This window comes from Chlamydotis macqueenii, chromosome 19, assembly GCF_036417535.1.
Source record: "Chlamydotis macqueenii isolate bChlMac1 chromosome 19, bChlMac1.mat, whole genome shotgun sequence".
Lineage (NCBI taxonomy): Eukaryota > Metazoa > Chordata > Aves > Otidiformes > Otididae > Chlamydotis > Chlamydotis macqueenii.
Window position 1 is genome coordinate 10,497,454 of NC_141574.1, and position 14,882 is coordinate 10,512,335.

Sequence of the window (14,882 nt, forward strand, 5' to 3'; positions counted from 1 at the left end):
AAACGTTTGTCAGGGTTTATCCCAAACGACTGGAACTCCTGGCGTGGCTGAGGGACGTTGGCTCTGCTCTTCACCAAATACCACTCAGAGGCAGAAGGAGAGGAAACACCTCAGCATATGAAGGTCTTTCCCAAGGTTTGCCAGCGTCTCTTGCTCCTCTGTACACCCGGGCAGGACACCCCGCCGTGTGCCCTAACAAAGTCACTCTTTATTTCTAGCAGCCACAAACCGCTTCTTACTCGCTCCTTCTCTTCTCCTCGGCCTTCAGGCTATCGGAGCACCTAGGGCATTCTCGGTTGCGGAGGAACAGACATTGTCTCTTGGATTTGGCAATGTCTCTGTGTTGTGGTTCAGCCCTCATCACTACACAGTTGCTCGCTCACCCTCCCCCTCCCCAGTGGGATGTGGGAGAGTTGGGAAGAAAGGAAAAAACTCGTGGGTTGAGATGAAGATAGTTTACTAGAACAGCAAAGGAAAACTACAGTAGTAACAGAATATAAAGATACTAAAATACACACAATGAACAATGCACGATTTCTCACCACCCAGCGACGAATACAGCCCGTCCTGACCGGCGATCGCAGAAATGTAACAAAGCAGCAAGCAAAGGAGTGAGAGGGAGCCAGCAAGGGAGAGGGAACGATGTCAGCGAGCAAGATGCTCCCACTGGCCAACCCCCGCTTATATACTGAGCGTGACGTTCATGGCATGGAACACTCTCCGGCCAGTTTGGGTCAGTTATTCTGTCTCTCTCCCAGCCTCCCGTGCCTGCACATCAGTGAAACCTGGGAAGCCGGACAGTGTCCTTGGTCTCATTCACAACAACTCCTATCATCAGGGCGTTTATCAACATTCTGCACATTTGAAATCCAAAACACACCGGCTACTGAGAGGAAAATTAACTCCATCCCTGCCAAAACCGGGAGAGGGAGTAGCTGCCAAAGCTGGCGTGGACATTTGTGAGCCTGCTGAGCTCCTGGGCTGGCCAGCATCCAAAACAAGCCCCCGTGTATCCGGGCTGGGTAGGAAACCGGGGTGGAAGGAGGGCGGGGAGGGCTGAAGGATGGAGAATGCTGCCTTCACCACGGCTGGTGCTTCAGGCTGGCTGACCCCAGGGCGGCCCGGCCCAAGAGCAAGACACGGGAGGAGCTATGGAGGCACCTGGCTGCTGCGGGCACGCCCAGCTCAGTCTCTTTTGCTCTTTATTGCAGGAAGACTCACCAGCCCGGGCGCGTGCTGCTGTCTGTGGGTTCTGGAGGGTGGGAGAGGGCCCCAAGATGCCCTGCCCCGTCTCACCTTGGTTACATCAGCAGCTTTGAGAGCATCCAAGGCTATGAGCTCCATGTCTTCCAGCTCCCCGTGGCACAGCTTGGCCATCCCGCACAGGAGGTCCAGCTGCGGAGGCAGGTGGGCCAGCTCCTGGGACAGGGGACACAGGGAGCCACAGCATGTCACCTCACGGAGCCCTGGGGGTCCCTGGTGCTGTGACAGGGGATGGAGGGGTGCAGGAGGCTCCTGCCAAGTACAGGGCGGTCACCCTCTGTCCTGTGTGAACTGCGGTGAACATTTTCTCAATGTTGTTCTCCAGTTGGCAAATTGCCTGGGGCAGAGACGGGTGGGGGGACATGGGATGACTCCATGTGCTGAGCCCAGCGCCCACCCGGGGAACGGAGGGGTTGGGTTCGAGCCCCCCGCCGGGTGCTGCCACCCTGGGAAGGGGTCCTGGCTACCTGCACCTGCGCCTGGTGCCGCTTCTCATCCTTGGCGGCGGCCTGCAGCTGCCGCTGCCACCTCTGCTGCAGCTCGTCCAGCACTTGGCTGCGCTGCCTCATCTGGTACAGCAGCATGTTGCACACGTTCGCTCGGTCATAGATTTCGGCCCGGACCTTCTCCTGGCCCACCTGGATGGGCGCACGAGAGTCCGCCAGGCTGGAGGCAGGGCTCGCTGGACACCCGAGGGAGAAGAGGGTCCTGCCTGGAAAACTCCTCCCAAGGTAGAGCCGGGGACACTGGGATGTTGGTCCGGGACATTGTCACTCCCTTGGCAGGACGGGATCTGGGAGCGGTTTGCTCTGGGGGGCTGACTGGGATAAGGGAGAGGTGGGCATCTGCTGACGGCAGCGGCAGGTCGGGCTTAGGGACTCCGTGTAACGCAGACCGGGGGCTGGGCGTCAAGAAAATCAACCAGTGCCCTAGATGCAGAAGCTGGCGGAGGGCTGCAGCACCGCTCTGTCCCTGCAAGAGGCCCCTGGGCAAAGGCAGCTCCGCGGGGCCAGCGGAACAGACGTGAACACCCTGTGTCGCACCACACTAGCCCTGTGGGGCTGTCCTTGTGCCAGGACCACATCCCCCCGCTGTGCACCCTGTTCTTCCCAGTGCTCCCGGAGCCCCGACCCTCTGCGAGCAGCCCACGCCCACCGGACCCTGCTGTTACCTCCACTGTCTTCCTGGCCAAAGCAACGTCCAAGTGCTTCTGCGCTCCGCAAGCCTCGGAGATGGTGAGCTTGTTGCGCTGTGGGCAGGAGAGGGGCAGAGAACATCACCGCCAGCCTGGGGATGGTCACATCCTCTTGCTGCCCTGCAAAGTCTGCTCCCGGAGAGGACCGGCGCAGGAGCTGGCTCTGCAGGACCAGCACCAGGCAGGGGCACAGCACACGGGACCTGTTGGTACCTTCTGGGCAATGCCCAGGGCATGGGCGTCCTCCTCCAAAACCTCACGCAGGCCGGGGAGCAGCTCTCTGTTCTGACTGAGCTTTTCCTCACGTGACTGCGTGAGAAACTTCCTCCCTTGCTCTGCAGGACGTTAAGGTGGTGTTGGTACCATGCAGGACGATGGGCGCACCAAGAGCCCCCACTCGCCCCGGGCTACGCCCGCCAAACCGAAGGGGCAGCACCTTGCAAGGCCAAGATGGCGCGCAGCTCCTGGACACGCTGGCTGGGCTTTGCTTTCCGGCCCTGCCCAGCACCGGCACTCCTGCCTTCGCCCTCCAACCTGGCTACCTGCGCGGCAGCTGTCGCGGCCCCGCTGCCCCGTGGAGACGTCGCCATCGGGCTGTGACCACGGATGGAGCTGAGCTCCCGGTGGCAGGACGGGATCTGGGAGAGCTTTGCTCTGCGGGGCTGGTCAGGGTAAGGCACAGGTGGGCACCTGCTGACGGTAGCAGCGGGTTGGTATCCACCCCTTATTCCACACCACCTACGTCATGCTTACAGATACACACAGACAGCATCCCCTCGATCTACGGGCTACCCCTCCATAGTCTGTTGAGTCCATTTAGTGCACAACTTTGGGCTCCGTCTGTCCCAGCAGTCTTTCAGGGCAGGAGAGCTGCTCTGTAGTGTGGGGCTGGTGCATCTGGAACTCGTAGCTGGCACCTCTGGTGCGGCTGGTGTATCATCTCCATGCTCTGCCAGTTGAAGATGTTGATCTCGAGGGAGCTGCTGGGTACCAGTTCTGGTTCCATCACTGCTGCACCTCAGTTGGTTTCATCAAAATTCTTTTGCCACTGATCAGGGTGATTCTTGCTGCAGTACCTTTGATATGACATACAAAAACTACAGAAATGATGACATACAGTTCAAATGATTGGCCATTTTCACCTCAAATCCAATCTCCTTGAGGTGCACGTTGGACTTCCCGCATCACCCACCAAGTACACCCAGGTCCTTGAGCAAAACTAACCCCACGGGTGGGTGTGCCTTTTCCCAGGGAGGAATAACGCAGACTGTCATCCCCAACATATTCCTTACACGCGTCACAGGGACTTCACCCCCTTCTGCAGCATGTAAGGGTTCTGACTGGGCAGGGCCAGCTCGACTGATGGATCCCTGAGTGTTGACTAACCAGGTGGCTTTTGCTAAATGCATATCCCAGTTTTTGGAGGTCACCCATTGCTCTCAGTGTCGTTTTCAGCAGCCCATTGCAGCGCTCATTTTTCCCAGAGGCTGGTGCATGATAGGGGACGTGATACACCCACTCGATGCCGGGCTCTTTGGCCCAGGTGTCTACGAGGTTGTGTCGGAAATGAGCCTCGTTATCCGACTCAGTTCTTTCTGGAGTGCCATGTCGCCAGGGAACTTGCTTCTCGAGGCCCAGGATGGTGTTTTGAGCGGTGGCATGAGATATGGGATGTCTCTAGTCACCCAGTGGCTGCTTCCACCACTGTTTAAGCACACACTTGCCTTGGCGGGTTTGTGGGCGTGTGATAGAAATACACCAGGCCTCTCCATGTTTATATTTCAGCCACTGTCCCCAACACCACAGAGGCTTTAGCCGCTCGGCTTGCTTAATTACAGCATGATTCACAGTCGTGGATAACCTGTGCGATAGTGTCCATGGTCAAATCCACCTCTCGATCACAAGCCCATTTGTCTGTTGCGTCTCTTCTGTGATGGCCTGAGGTGTCATGGGCCCACCGAGCTAAAAATAGTCCAGCCCTGTGTTGCCAGTCTAGGTCCACTTGGGAAACTTTAGCCTTAGCAGCCTGACCCACCCGCTGCTTGTTTGGATGATCTTCTGTGGCTCGACTCTTGGGTACGTGGGCACGGAGCTGAGCTCCCGGTGGCCAACAAACCGTTGCTGTGGCACCTCCAGCTGCTGCACACCTTCTGCTCAGCCGTCGCCTCCCGCTTGGCCATCGATGCCCACAGCCCTTCCTCTCTGCTTCTGCAGGAAAGAGATTAAGCAGCAACTACTGAGCTCTCTGAGGCAGCCAAGGCAGGGTGGGCAGCATGGATCCCAGCTCTGTTTCCCATCCCATCTCACCCAGCTCGGGGAGCCCTCCAAGTCCCACCAGAAACAGGGTGAGGGCAATTTCAGGGAAAATATGTGTACACGGACACCCAAACACACCGCCAGCGCTTGCCTCCAACCTGCCAGCTTATTTCAAACACCAAGAGGAGTCCATTGCTACCTCGCTATGTGCCTTCAGAAACCGGAGCAAACTGGTCAGGAAACGGTTGTGGCAGGGAGTTACGCTCCTGTTGAAATGGGCAAGAACAAACCAGCTACCAATACTGATATTTATTTTGATGCTTACCGTACATTCCTGCTGAACTATAAGTATGACAAGAAAGCAAGCATGTGCATGTCTTTGTTGATAAAGAAAACCAAGCTCCCTCTACCAGAGAAAATCCTTAACGTTTGATTTGCAGAAAAAGGCTTTATAAGGAAATCGCCTTCCTAGCACCAAGCTCGTAAATCAGCTTAGATTGCTCCTGTAATTCGGGATCTTTAACCTGCAGTCATCCTGCTGTGCTCTAGGTCTTGAACACAGAAACCAAAGAAATTACAGGTCTGTGAAATCAAGTATTGTCAACACAATGTCATCTGAGGCTCTTGCTCAGCGTCTCATCTGCAGATTTATGAGCTGCATGTTAGCACTAATTGCCTGTGACAAGCTAAATACCAACATTATCATCCTCACCGCTCCGTAAAGCACGCATGAAGAGCTGGCCACTTGAAAGACAAGCAGTACAGGCTTGTACATATGAGGACTCTTCCAATCTGCCCATGTGGGTACAGATCTCCACTCTGAGGCTGCGTCCACATGGCAAATAGAATTATGCCACTGGATTCTCCTAGGCAGCATTTAAACCCCAGGGAAGATTACCTCGGGGGCAACAGAAAGCATTTTAAAACGGGTAAAATGGTTCAGGAATCTCCATTTCACTGGCCCTCAGCAAAACTCAGACGCTATAGTGGCAAGTCCTTCCAAAACACTGCTAAAGAAGTTTAATCCAACCTCACACAAGCTGATGTCAATAGACCGCTGCAGAAATCAGCCTCAAAGAACGAGCCTCTGACTAAGGATCTAGCCCCGCAGGCCCTCTGCACCCAACACCTCAAACCTCTCCTCCTCCAGCTGACTTCACCTCTCCCTGCTTAAATTCTAGAAAATCCACAACGAGTTAACGGTACAAAGGCAAAGGTACAAACCAGAGCTCTGTTTAACTGTCATATAACAGGCAGCACCAGGCGCTCTAGAAGTACACAGCAAACAACGGACACACCACTAGCTCGTCTGGCAGAGACATCCGGTCGTTGGCCAGCCTGCAGCTCCCGAACACCGCGCACCATCAGCACGGAAACAGGTACAAAACACTAAAAGCTCCTCAAACTCCCGCTGGTTTAGCCGTTAGCCACTCACGGATCCATACTTTGCCGGGTGGTATGTATTTTTAGTATCTCCTTCTCCAGTTGCTGTCCTCTCTTCCCCTCTTCTTTGAAAAGCATTTGTTTAACCCAGCTGAAAAAGACCGAACAGAACAATCAAAAACGATATGCCGTGCCTCAGGAGCTGGCTGGCAATTCCGTGCACGCAGAAAGCAGCATAAAGAGACAGAGGATAAAGGCCAGCTGCCAGAATTGTCCTCTATTGCACAAAAAGAAAAGGGGCACAAACAAAGTCGCTGCTAGGGAATTAGGGCCCAACAAAAGCCTGCCCAGCTCAACAGCCAGAGGCCACCGCTGCCTGCTCGGGATTCACCTCATCACGTGCACGAGAACAGCTCACCAGCACGGGCTACTCCTTCAGCATGCAAAAATATCGCCAGGTCCAGAGCTACCTCCTACACTGTTAACAAAAATAATGATTTCATTTCTTTCTGTATCTATAATATATAAATAGATGATAACTCACTTTTATTAATGTAGCTAAATATATTTTATGAATAAGTTATTTGGTGAACATTTTTTCTAAGTCAGCAAGTACTGTTATATCCAGTGAAGAAAATCTTTTCAGAATGGTCCTTTAAAGCACTCTAATTATCAAGCAGCCGATTATGGAAGCCTAAGTCAGTTTTCCTGCTGCCAAGAGATCGGTTTAGACATGATCCACACTTCGTGCCTGTTTGGAAGTGAAACTGCAGCTCCCTTTTCTTAAGGTTCCTCTCCTCACATACAAATGCCACCCCTCAGCAACGCACGCAAACTTCCACTCAACACTGACAGCTTAAAGTAAAAACGATTGGCACCGCGTCAGTCAAACGCTCTTCAGCAGCCACCCCTAAAATAAACCAGAGCCAGCGGAACTTCCGTATCAAGCCTCAACTCAATCCTCATTAGTGCAACGCTGACACAAAGTGTTCCTACAGGCAAACCCATTTGTAAACCACGCAAGTGTAAAATCGTAAAAACCCCACACTGCATGGAAAAATTCCAAACGATTAGTGTCAGAAAATATTTGGCAGCAAGAGATTGGAAAAAACATGAAGGCCTAACAGAAGAGGGTGGTTAACGCCAGCCATTTTCTGGGATGTTGTTAGAGTCGAACTGCTGCAGGAGGGTTTTCGTTATTCAAGCTTTTCATCTCCTTCCTCCACGTCCTTCAGACTGAGCACTTCCAGTGTTCCTTTCCCTTTTGTCTCACTCCGGATCAGCTCGTCAATCTCCCTGAAGCAGCCTGGGTCAATAAGGCACACCTGAAATATTGCACATTTCATTGGTCAGACAGTAATACTTGATCTTCATCAGCCCCCTTTCAAGGCCCACATTAATTTTCATCAAAAAATACTATTGTTTAGTTACTAAGAAGGACTTTGCAGGGCTGATAAGCAATTTCTATCACGGAATCTTTCCAAATAAGTTCTGCAGTTCCATTTACCCATGCTGGACATGGCTTTTGACAGCTGGATTGCTAGATTCTAATCTGTTCTCAGAAAGATTTTTACCAATACCAAAGTTTGCCTTACCACAGACTTTTTAAAAAAACCCCTCATTAACCACTGTCAAAATACAGGCCTGACCTGCCAAACAAGTAACAGTAACATTGCACATATGCAGAGAAACTTATCGGTGTGGGATAATCACTGCTAAGAGAAATTACACCGGGCTTCTCCTCAGCCTAAGCAGCAATCTCTGCATCAAAAATGGTACTTCCAAGCTGACATCACTAGGACTGGGTGTGAAACGGAAACCCACAAATTACACCTCTAATTTAGAATCTCTGTTAAACTTGCAGCTTATCTAAACAGCTTAATTAATCTTCTAGTAAACAGTACAAGCGTAGTTAAATGAATTATGATACGCAAGGATTGCATTATCGCTTACAATTTCTAACTGTTCATGGAAGTCTTCGCTCTCAATAACTTTAATCAGTGGCTTGAGCTTCTCTTTCAGTTTCTTCCCCTCCTTTGCTGGAAGGAGAAACCGCAGCCTCATGTGAGCACGTTCAATTTGCATGGTCTCCTTTAGCTGTCTGATCACTTCCAGTGCCTACAGGACATGAAGAAGAAAAGGCATTTAACACCTGCTTAAAAAACACCACACAGATCAAAATGTCAAACCCTTTGCCTTAGCTTCAGACACACCACTGCCACGCCGCTGCAGGGAGTTTGCTATTTTGATAGATCAGCAAGAAAAGGCAGAGTTCTTGCCGTTGTGATCACTTCACATCCTTACAAAACCTCTGAAACCACGTTAAATAGCGCTTACACTGCAGAACAACAGAAACCCACGCGGCTCACGTGCAAAGCCTGATTTACCACCTCAATTTAAACAAATGATAAAACTTTTATTTCTGTTCCAGGCACGTCACTGTCGCTGCTTTCATTAGTTTATTTATTTCCCCTTCCCCGAATTGTTAGAAACCAAACTGCATGAGTTTCAGAAGCTGCTCGTATCCAGCACCCAACTGCCAGCTGGCTCAGGAGTCGCTCTGCGGGCTTTAGACTGCGAGGCTCTGTCGATTCCCCCGTGACTGCAAACACAGAAATCCCGCTGGAAGACAACACCCCTGAGCGGAAGCTGATTTTGCAAGAAAACGAACCTGCTGCTTCGTGCTCTTGTGTGGTTTGACGGAGTAGTGGATATCCTTCATGGCTCTCTCGATAAGGATGACGGTGTACGGCCTCTTTGTTTCAGGGTTCACGCATTTGTCAGCCACAATAGTTGCAATGTCTCTAAACATCTGCTCCAGCTGCGTGTGGCGTTCTTTGTCCGATACCTGCAGCTCCCCTTTGGATAAAATCTGGCCAGTAAAAAAAGACAGAAACCACTTAATAAACGTCATAGATTTGACTAAAGAGAGAAAGCCCTAGCGACTTTGTTAAATTTAACAGTTGCTTGAATGGTTAGGGTAAAAGAACAACCACATTCGTCATGTAAATCATTGCGACAAACACCGGAACGATTTTCACCACAGAAACAGTAAACTGCAGAAAGGGAAGCACAGCTCTGCGAGTACTCTCACCACCCAACGGTGGGCTTGTGCCCACCATTTCTGCCCTAGCAGGAAGGACTAAGAAATGAGATCTGTTCTCAATATTTAATTGCATTGTCCAAAGTAAGCAACCGTCCCCCTCCTTTCTCAGTATCGTTAATAACACGAATTAGAGGAGAAACTCTCCAGGGCTGCGTAACCTTTTCCTGTGTCTGTAGCTACCAGCGCACAAAAGCTGTATGTGATACAGAACCCTCAGAACTCTCTTCAGCCACATGCATACGTAAAATGTAAAACTACACCGCAGAGTTACCACTCCTTTCTCCCCATTTCTGCAGAAATTAACAACTTTTTGGCCTACGGCAGCAGTGCATTCTACGAAACCCTGCCAGTACCAAAGCGACCTACCTCATCCGCAAGACCCTTACGTAAAATACTGGGAACGTCTTTTCCAAGCTTTTACAAAGTGCACAACTGCAAAGCGGTGCCAACGTACCATCTTACAGATTTCAGTTTGGTCATCCGTCCCAAATGCTTGAACGAGATCCTCCTTCTTTGCCACCTGGCCTTTGGAAACGTTGACAAACACCGTGTGCGTCTGCAGGACCTCCTCGAGATCTTTCTCCCTAGAGATTAGGGCCGGGTTAGAAACTTGCGAAATCAGCAATGTAAGAGCGAGCACAGGAGTTTTTAGTGGCGGGGGAGGAACGAGTCCTGCTGCCAAGGGCTGAATCAGTGAAGCCTGGGAAGTTTTACCCGTGAAGTGTCACTGCTCAGGGGAGGGCAGGGGCACGGCACAGCGCCCCGGGGCGCCCCCCACGGGCCCCACTGTCCCCCTGGGCTTCACAGCCGGGCACCGTGCAACGGCCCCGGCTCCACAGCAGGGCCCCAGGCGGCTCTACCCACCCCCCGCCACAGCCAGGTCCCCATGTGCGGCTGCCCCACGCAGCTGGGCCTCCCCCACGCAGCTGGGCCCCACGCGGGGCTCCTTCGCGGCTCCACAGCTGGGCCCAACGCAGGGCCCCCCTCCCGCCACAGCCGAGTCCCCACGCGAGTCTCCCCCCACGCCACCAGCTCCCCCCGGCAGGCCTCCCTCCCGCCACAGCCGGCCGCCCGGGGCAGGCCGCGGCGGGGGCGGCCGGGCACTCACGCTCCGCTGCGCCATCCCATGACCTTGTTGCGGTAGCAGGCGATCTCGAAGCGCTTCCCGCCGCGCCGCGCCCGCACCACGGCCACGTTGGTGAGGCGGATCTGGTTGGTGGGGGTGAAGATGGACATGATGGCGGCGGCGGCTCCTCCTGCTGCTGCGCCACCCCGGGCCCCGCGCGGGGCCGAAGGGCAGGGCCGCCACGCCCTGCCTCCCCATTGGCCGCCGCTACGCTTTCCCCGCCCCCGTGCGCCTCCACAAAAGCCGTCCGGGGGGAAACAGCGGGAGGCGCGGCCGGAAGGGGTGGGAGGCGGCTGTGGTCGTGGCACATGGCCCGAGGCGAGGGGGCTGCGGCGGTGAGGGCCGGGCCCGGGCGCCTGGGGCGGGGGGTGCGCGGGTCGGGGCGAGGATCGTGAAGGAGGGGAGTGGTTTGTGTGTGCGGGGAGCGTAATGACCGTGAGGGGAGTGCATGTGGGGGTAATAACCGTGAGAGATTGGGGCGGGGGGGGGTGTGTGGAGGAGAGGGGGCAATAACAGAGTCTGGGGGGGCAGTAGCTGTTTGGGGGGTAATAACGGGGGGTTATTAACTGAGCTGGTTGCTGGTGGGGGGTCCGTGTGGGGGCTTGTACAGAGGGGCCGTTGCAGGGCTGGGGGCGAGCCCAGAGGAGGGGTTAAATGGGGTGGGCTTGGGGGTGCGGAGGGGCAGGTGCTGGGGTGGGCAGGGGGTGAGGGATGGGGGCAGCTCCAGCGGGGTGTGTGGGGGGCGAGGGGTCAGGCACGGGGGTGGGTGCCGTGGGGAAATTGCAGGGGGTGAGAGGGAGCGGGGTACCCGGGCTGCTGCAGGTTTCGGGAGCTCCCCCAACGAGGGCTTTGCTGCTCAGGTGGGTGTGAGGGCGAGCACTCTTGGCTCTTGTCTTTTGGGGGATGTAGTGTTGCTGGTGGAGGGGTGAGGGGGATCCCCTCAAGCTTTTGGTCTGGTACTGTCAGTAACAGCCCAGCGGAAAGTAAAAGAACAAAGTTTACGGCCTCTTGGAAATACACGGTTTCAGTGCTCGTGTCTGATGGCTGCGTAGCCAAGATCAAAGAGGACTGCAGATGAGAGCAGGAGGGTGTCATCTGCGTTTCTCAGTCCATATTTGTCCCAAATGAGCATTGTTTGAGCTCCTGAATGTTTCATATGTGACAGGGAATCACAGGCACTGCACAAGCCTGCTCCTGGCTACAGCATGATGTCTGCTGAATGTTGGGAACCAGCGTGAAATATCTCAGTTGTTTGGAATCAAACCTCACCCACATGGTACCGTTCTGAAAAAATACTTTCAACTTAATCCAGGTTTCAGTTTGACCTTGAAACTCTGGGTCAAAGCTGTTGTAATCAGTGTAGTGCCTAATGCATACAAGCAAGGGCTGTGCTCAGTAGCAAGCTCTGTGGAGTTGATTTCCCCCTTGAAATAGAGAGATTTTTTTTTTTCTTTCCTCCAGAGATCTGCATGTGTTTGGAGTCTGTGCAAAACAAAGGCCAGCACGATACAGTGGCTGTTTCCCAAGGACTTTTTTCTTTCAGACGCTTGCACAGCAGGAGTATTTTCTGCCTTTCCCTATAATGGAACCTGCCCTATCTAAGAAAAACCCAGAGTTTCCGTGTGACAGTCTGAAATGTTAGCTTGGATCCCCAGGTGAAACTCGCCTGACACACCTCTGAGGAAGGGAAGGCTCCTTGATTCAGTTGCAGTGTCTTGTCTTTGGCTAAAGGCTGTTTTCTGCAGAGCCTGAGGAGTAATGGCATGAGTAAGCATGAGACTGTGGGTACTGTAGGATTATTTTTGGTGTGCTCATTCTAAATTCGTGCTGTAGGAATCTGCTCTTGCTAAATCTGTCGGGTTTTTTTCCTAGATTTAGATGTCTCCTCAATGGATACGTGGAACTTCTTCCATACGTGCCTGGTGTCCTTGTGGCTGCACAGATTTTACGTCTATTCTGCTGTTGCTTTTGGGATCAGCCTTTGGATCATCGTTCAGTTCTCCACCGCCAAAACCAAAAAGAAGGTAACTGAATGTGTAAGCGCTTCTGTCTGGGGAGACCCCAAAAACCTGGGTGTGGAAGTGAGTAGCTGCTGGGTGAGTTGGGCTGGTTTTAGGATGGGAGTGGGATGAGGCCATTCAGGAATTGAAAAGCTCCTCGTGCAGGTGAGGAGTTGAGAGGTTTTTGGGTTCAGCTGGATCCCATCATCTCCCCAGAGTGTGAGATGAGTGTGTTGTAGCATGGCCTAGGTCAGAGAAGTAGTTCCTTGTGTGTTTCTCAAGGTGTGAGAGAAACTAAAATGCTTGGACTGTTGTATTTGTGTAGTCCCAGGATTTGAATTTTAATGCTTTTGGGGAAGGTGAGGTTAAGATAACTTTGAAAAAAGGGATGGAGTGTGACCCAGAGCTTGTTTCATAGGGTGAAAAATCCCATGGGAATCCTGCTTCTTCAGAAGGAACAGGAGACAAACTCATAAATGGATATGCCACCCTGCAGGCAAAGGAGGTCTGCGTTGCTGGGGTGAAGATTTTCTATGGGTCTCAGACTGGCACAGCAAAGGTAGGAATTATTTTTTTTTCACATGCATGAGGTTTATTTGAAATATTGTTGAGGTTCAAGTATGTTGCTTGCCTTAGAAACACTGCCCTGTGTAAAAAATCTGAAAGTTCAGTGGGGAGTTCATTAGCTTATTAGAAGTCATTGCTCAATGTGAAAAATAAGTGAAAATTATATAAAAAGAACTTTTTTTTTCTACTCCCTTTAAGTGGGGCATGCAGTAGGGACATTGATTATGAAGGTTAAAATTTACTCTTACAGTATACTCTTAATCTGCTAGCCGGCCTTAGAGAGAAAGCTTTGTGACTGGGCATAGCAGGGCTTTTTTAACCTTTATGATAGTTGGATTGAAGTGGTTAACAATTTCCTACACTTTTTTTTTAGAGATTTGCCAAAGGTTTGGCTGAAGCAGTTATTTCCCTTAATTTGCCTGTGGAAGTCATTAACATGGGAGACTATGATCCAGATGATTGTTTAGCAGAGGAGGTAGGTTTGTCATAAATATGAATAAGTATGTGTTTTTCCCAGGATTGTGAAAGCTGTTTTCCTCTTGTATTTCTGAAAAAATCCTGGAAATCCCCAAAGCTGTGTGTTGGAAACTGCTTCACTTCTGTGTGAGCAAGTATAGCCTGTCGACTCTCAGCAGAAAATACCTGAATTGTGGGAATTCCTAGGAGAGGATCAGGTAGAACATGCTGATGCTGACAGTGGCTTTGTGTGAGCCAGCTGTGTAACTGGTAGGAGTTAACGCACGAGTGGCTGCACCAGGCCCCCCTGTTCTGTCTCTGGCAGTGTACACCTGGGGAAGGGTTCAAAACCAGCGTAAGTAGATGGTGATACTTCTGTAGCCTTTGTAGACGTAAAGTTAGGAACTTACTGGGAGATGTATTTACACCGAGTAACCCTTGATGGATTTTTCTTCTGTGAATCTTGATAGTTGCTTTTTGAATCCATGGGAGACTTTGTTGCTGCTCGAGTCTGAAGAAGGTGTTGATTGGGGTGGGAAGGTGGATGTCTGGTTCTGTTTTACCCCTCTGTCTTTGTTAGGTAGGGCGCAGGCAGCTTCATCTCTCTTGGCTAATTTAAGATGGCTTTGCAGGGAGCTTGGCCATTCACCCCCCTTGGGTTCTGCACCTGCAGAACCTACCCACACCAGAGTACGAACCCACTTTGGAAAAATCTCATCTTTTGACTTCTGCCATGTGTAACAGCTCTTATTGATGTGAAGTGTTCTGAAAACGCAGTGATCTTTCCTATTCTGTTCTCTCTCTGTTAGACAACCAGCAGGAACGTTTGTGTGTTCCTGGTAGCTACGTACACAGACGGACAGCCAACCGAGAGCGCAGCGTGGTTCTGCAAGTGGTTAGAAGAGGCAGCCAATGACTTTCGCTTTGGGAAAACCTATCTAAAAGGTCTGAGATACGCTGTGTTTGGCTTGGGAAACTCTGTTTACGTTGATCATTACAACACAGTAAGTGTCTCTTGTGCACCTTCCTTTGATTTCTGCTCCTCTGAGAGGCTAAGCTTCTCTAAATGCTGCAAAACTGAATGATGCTGGTAGTTTGTGTGAGAATTGCAGCTGTTGTGCGGAGTCGATTAGGGCCTGGGTTTAGGACATGGGCAGCGCAGCTTTGAAACAGTTGTGTTGCTTCTCTCAATGGGAGGAGTCCCATAAGCACTGCGTTAATCCAGGAGGTACGGTAAGGCTTTTGGTAAATCCTTACTGAGTTAATTTCCCAGCCTTGGATGCTTTCTGTCAGTGCATGAGAGCGCAGTACTGTAAACCCTCTCACTTGCTGCCTTTTAGTGTTTTTTTTTCAACATCTTTTGCACTTTGCTGTATTCTGTAGATTTTAGCTTTATTTCCAGATGTAAAATCCAGCAATGTCTCAGCCTGGTAGTTGGTTTAATCTCACGCAGATGACACATGATTTGCACAGAGTTGTTCTGTTTGTATAGCTGGGGCCACATGGAATATTTTGTGATGCTTGTTGATC

General features: G+C 51.6%; 2 protein-coding genes and 1 long non-coding RNA gene across 5 annotated transcripts in view; 1 reads left to right on the plus strand and 2 right to left on the minus strand.

Annotated features, from left to right (window-relative positions):
- Window positions 1-440: 440 nt before the first annotated feature.
- Window positions 441-2,576, minus strand: LOC147598393 (uncharacterized). The gene is made up of 2 exons (XR_015260614.1): window positions 1,731-2,576; window positions 441-1,600 (listed from the first exon to the last, which is right to left on the minus strand). It is a non-coding gene; the product is annotated as an uncharacterized LOC147598393 (long non-coding RNA).
- A 2,432-nt stretch (window positions 2,577-5,008) lies between these two features.
- Window positions 5,009-10,499, minus strand: SBDS (SBDS ribosome maturation factor). The gene is made up of 5 exons (XM_086762945.1): window positions 10,312-10,499; window positions 9,658-9,787; window positions 8,769-8,969; window positions 8,051-8,215; window positions 5,009-7,422 (listed from the first exon to the last, which is right to left on the minus strand). The coding sequence occupies exons 1-5, from the start codon at window positions 10,437-10,439 to the stop codon at window positions 7,294-7,296; spliced, it is 753 nt and encodes a 250-aa protein (XP_086619071.1). The 5' UTR covers window positions 10,440-10,499; the 3' UTR covers window positions 5,009-7,293.
- A 137-nt stretch (window positions 10,500-10,636) lies between these two features.
- LOC104477575 (S-adenosyl-L-methionine-dependent tRNA 4-demethylwyosine synthase TYW1) overlaps window positions 10,637-14,882 on the plus strand; it is a 98,126-nt gene continuing 93,880 nt past the window's right edge. For 2 of the 3 annotated variants that reach the window (XM_086763273.1, XM_086763275.1), the window contains exons 1-5: window positions 11,986-12,096; window positions 12,202-12,353; window positions 12,748-12,888; window positions 13,270-13,371; window positions 14,162-14,356. In XM_086763273.1, coding sequence (XP_086619399.1) covers window positions 12,093-12,096; window positions 12,202-12,353; window positions 12,748-12,888; window positions 13,270-13,371; window positions 14,162-14,356 — 594 coding nt within the window. In that variant the 5' untranslated portion in view covers window positions 11,986-12,092. Of the gene's footprint in view, window positions 10,665-11,985; window positions 12,097-12,201; window positions 12,354-12,747; window positions 12,889-13,269; window positions 13,372-14,161; window positions 14,357-14,882 lie in introns of those variants that run through there. The other variant, XM_086763274.1, reaches the window with a different exon arrangement.

Excerpts from the sequence above, each read along its gene's own strand:
- SBDS (XM_086762945.1), bottom strand. The coding sequence starts at position 10,439 with ATGTCCATCTTCACCCCCACCAACCAGATCCGCCTCACCAACGTGGCC. Across the intron at positions 9,788-10,311 it reads ATGGGATGGCGCAGCGGAGC|GGAGAAAGATCTCGAGGAGG; the intron begins GTGAGTGCCCGG and ends CCTAATCTCTAG. Across the intron at positions 8,216-8,768 it reads ACAAGAGCACGAAGCAGCAG|GCACTGGAAGTGATCAGACA; the intron begins GTTCGTTTTCTT and ends CATGTCCTGTAG.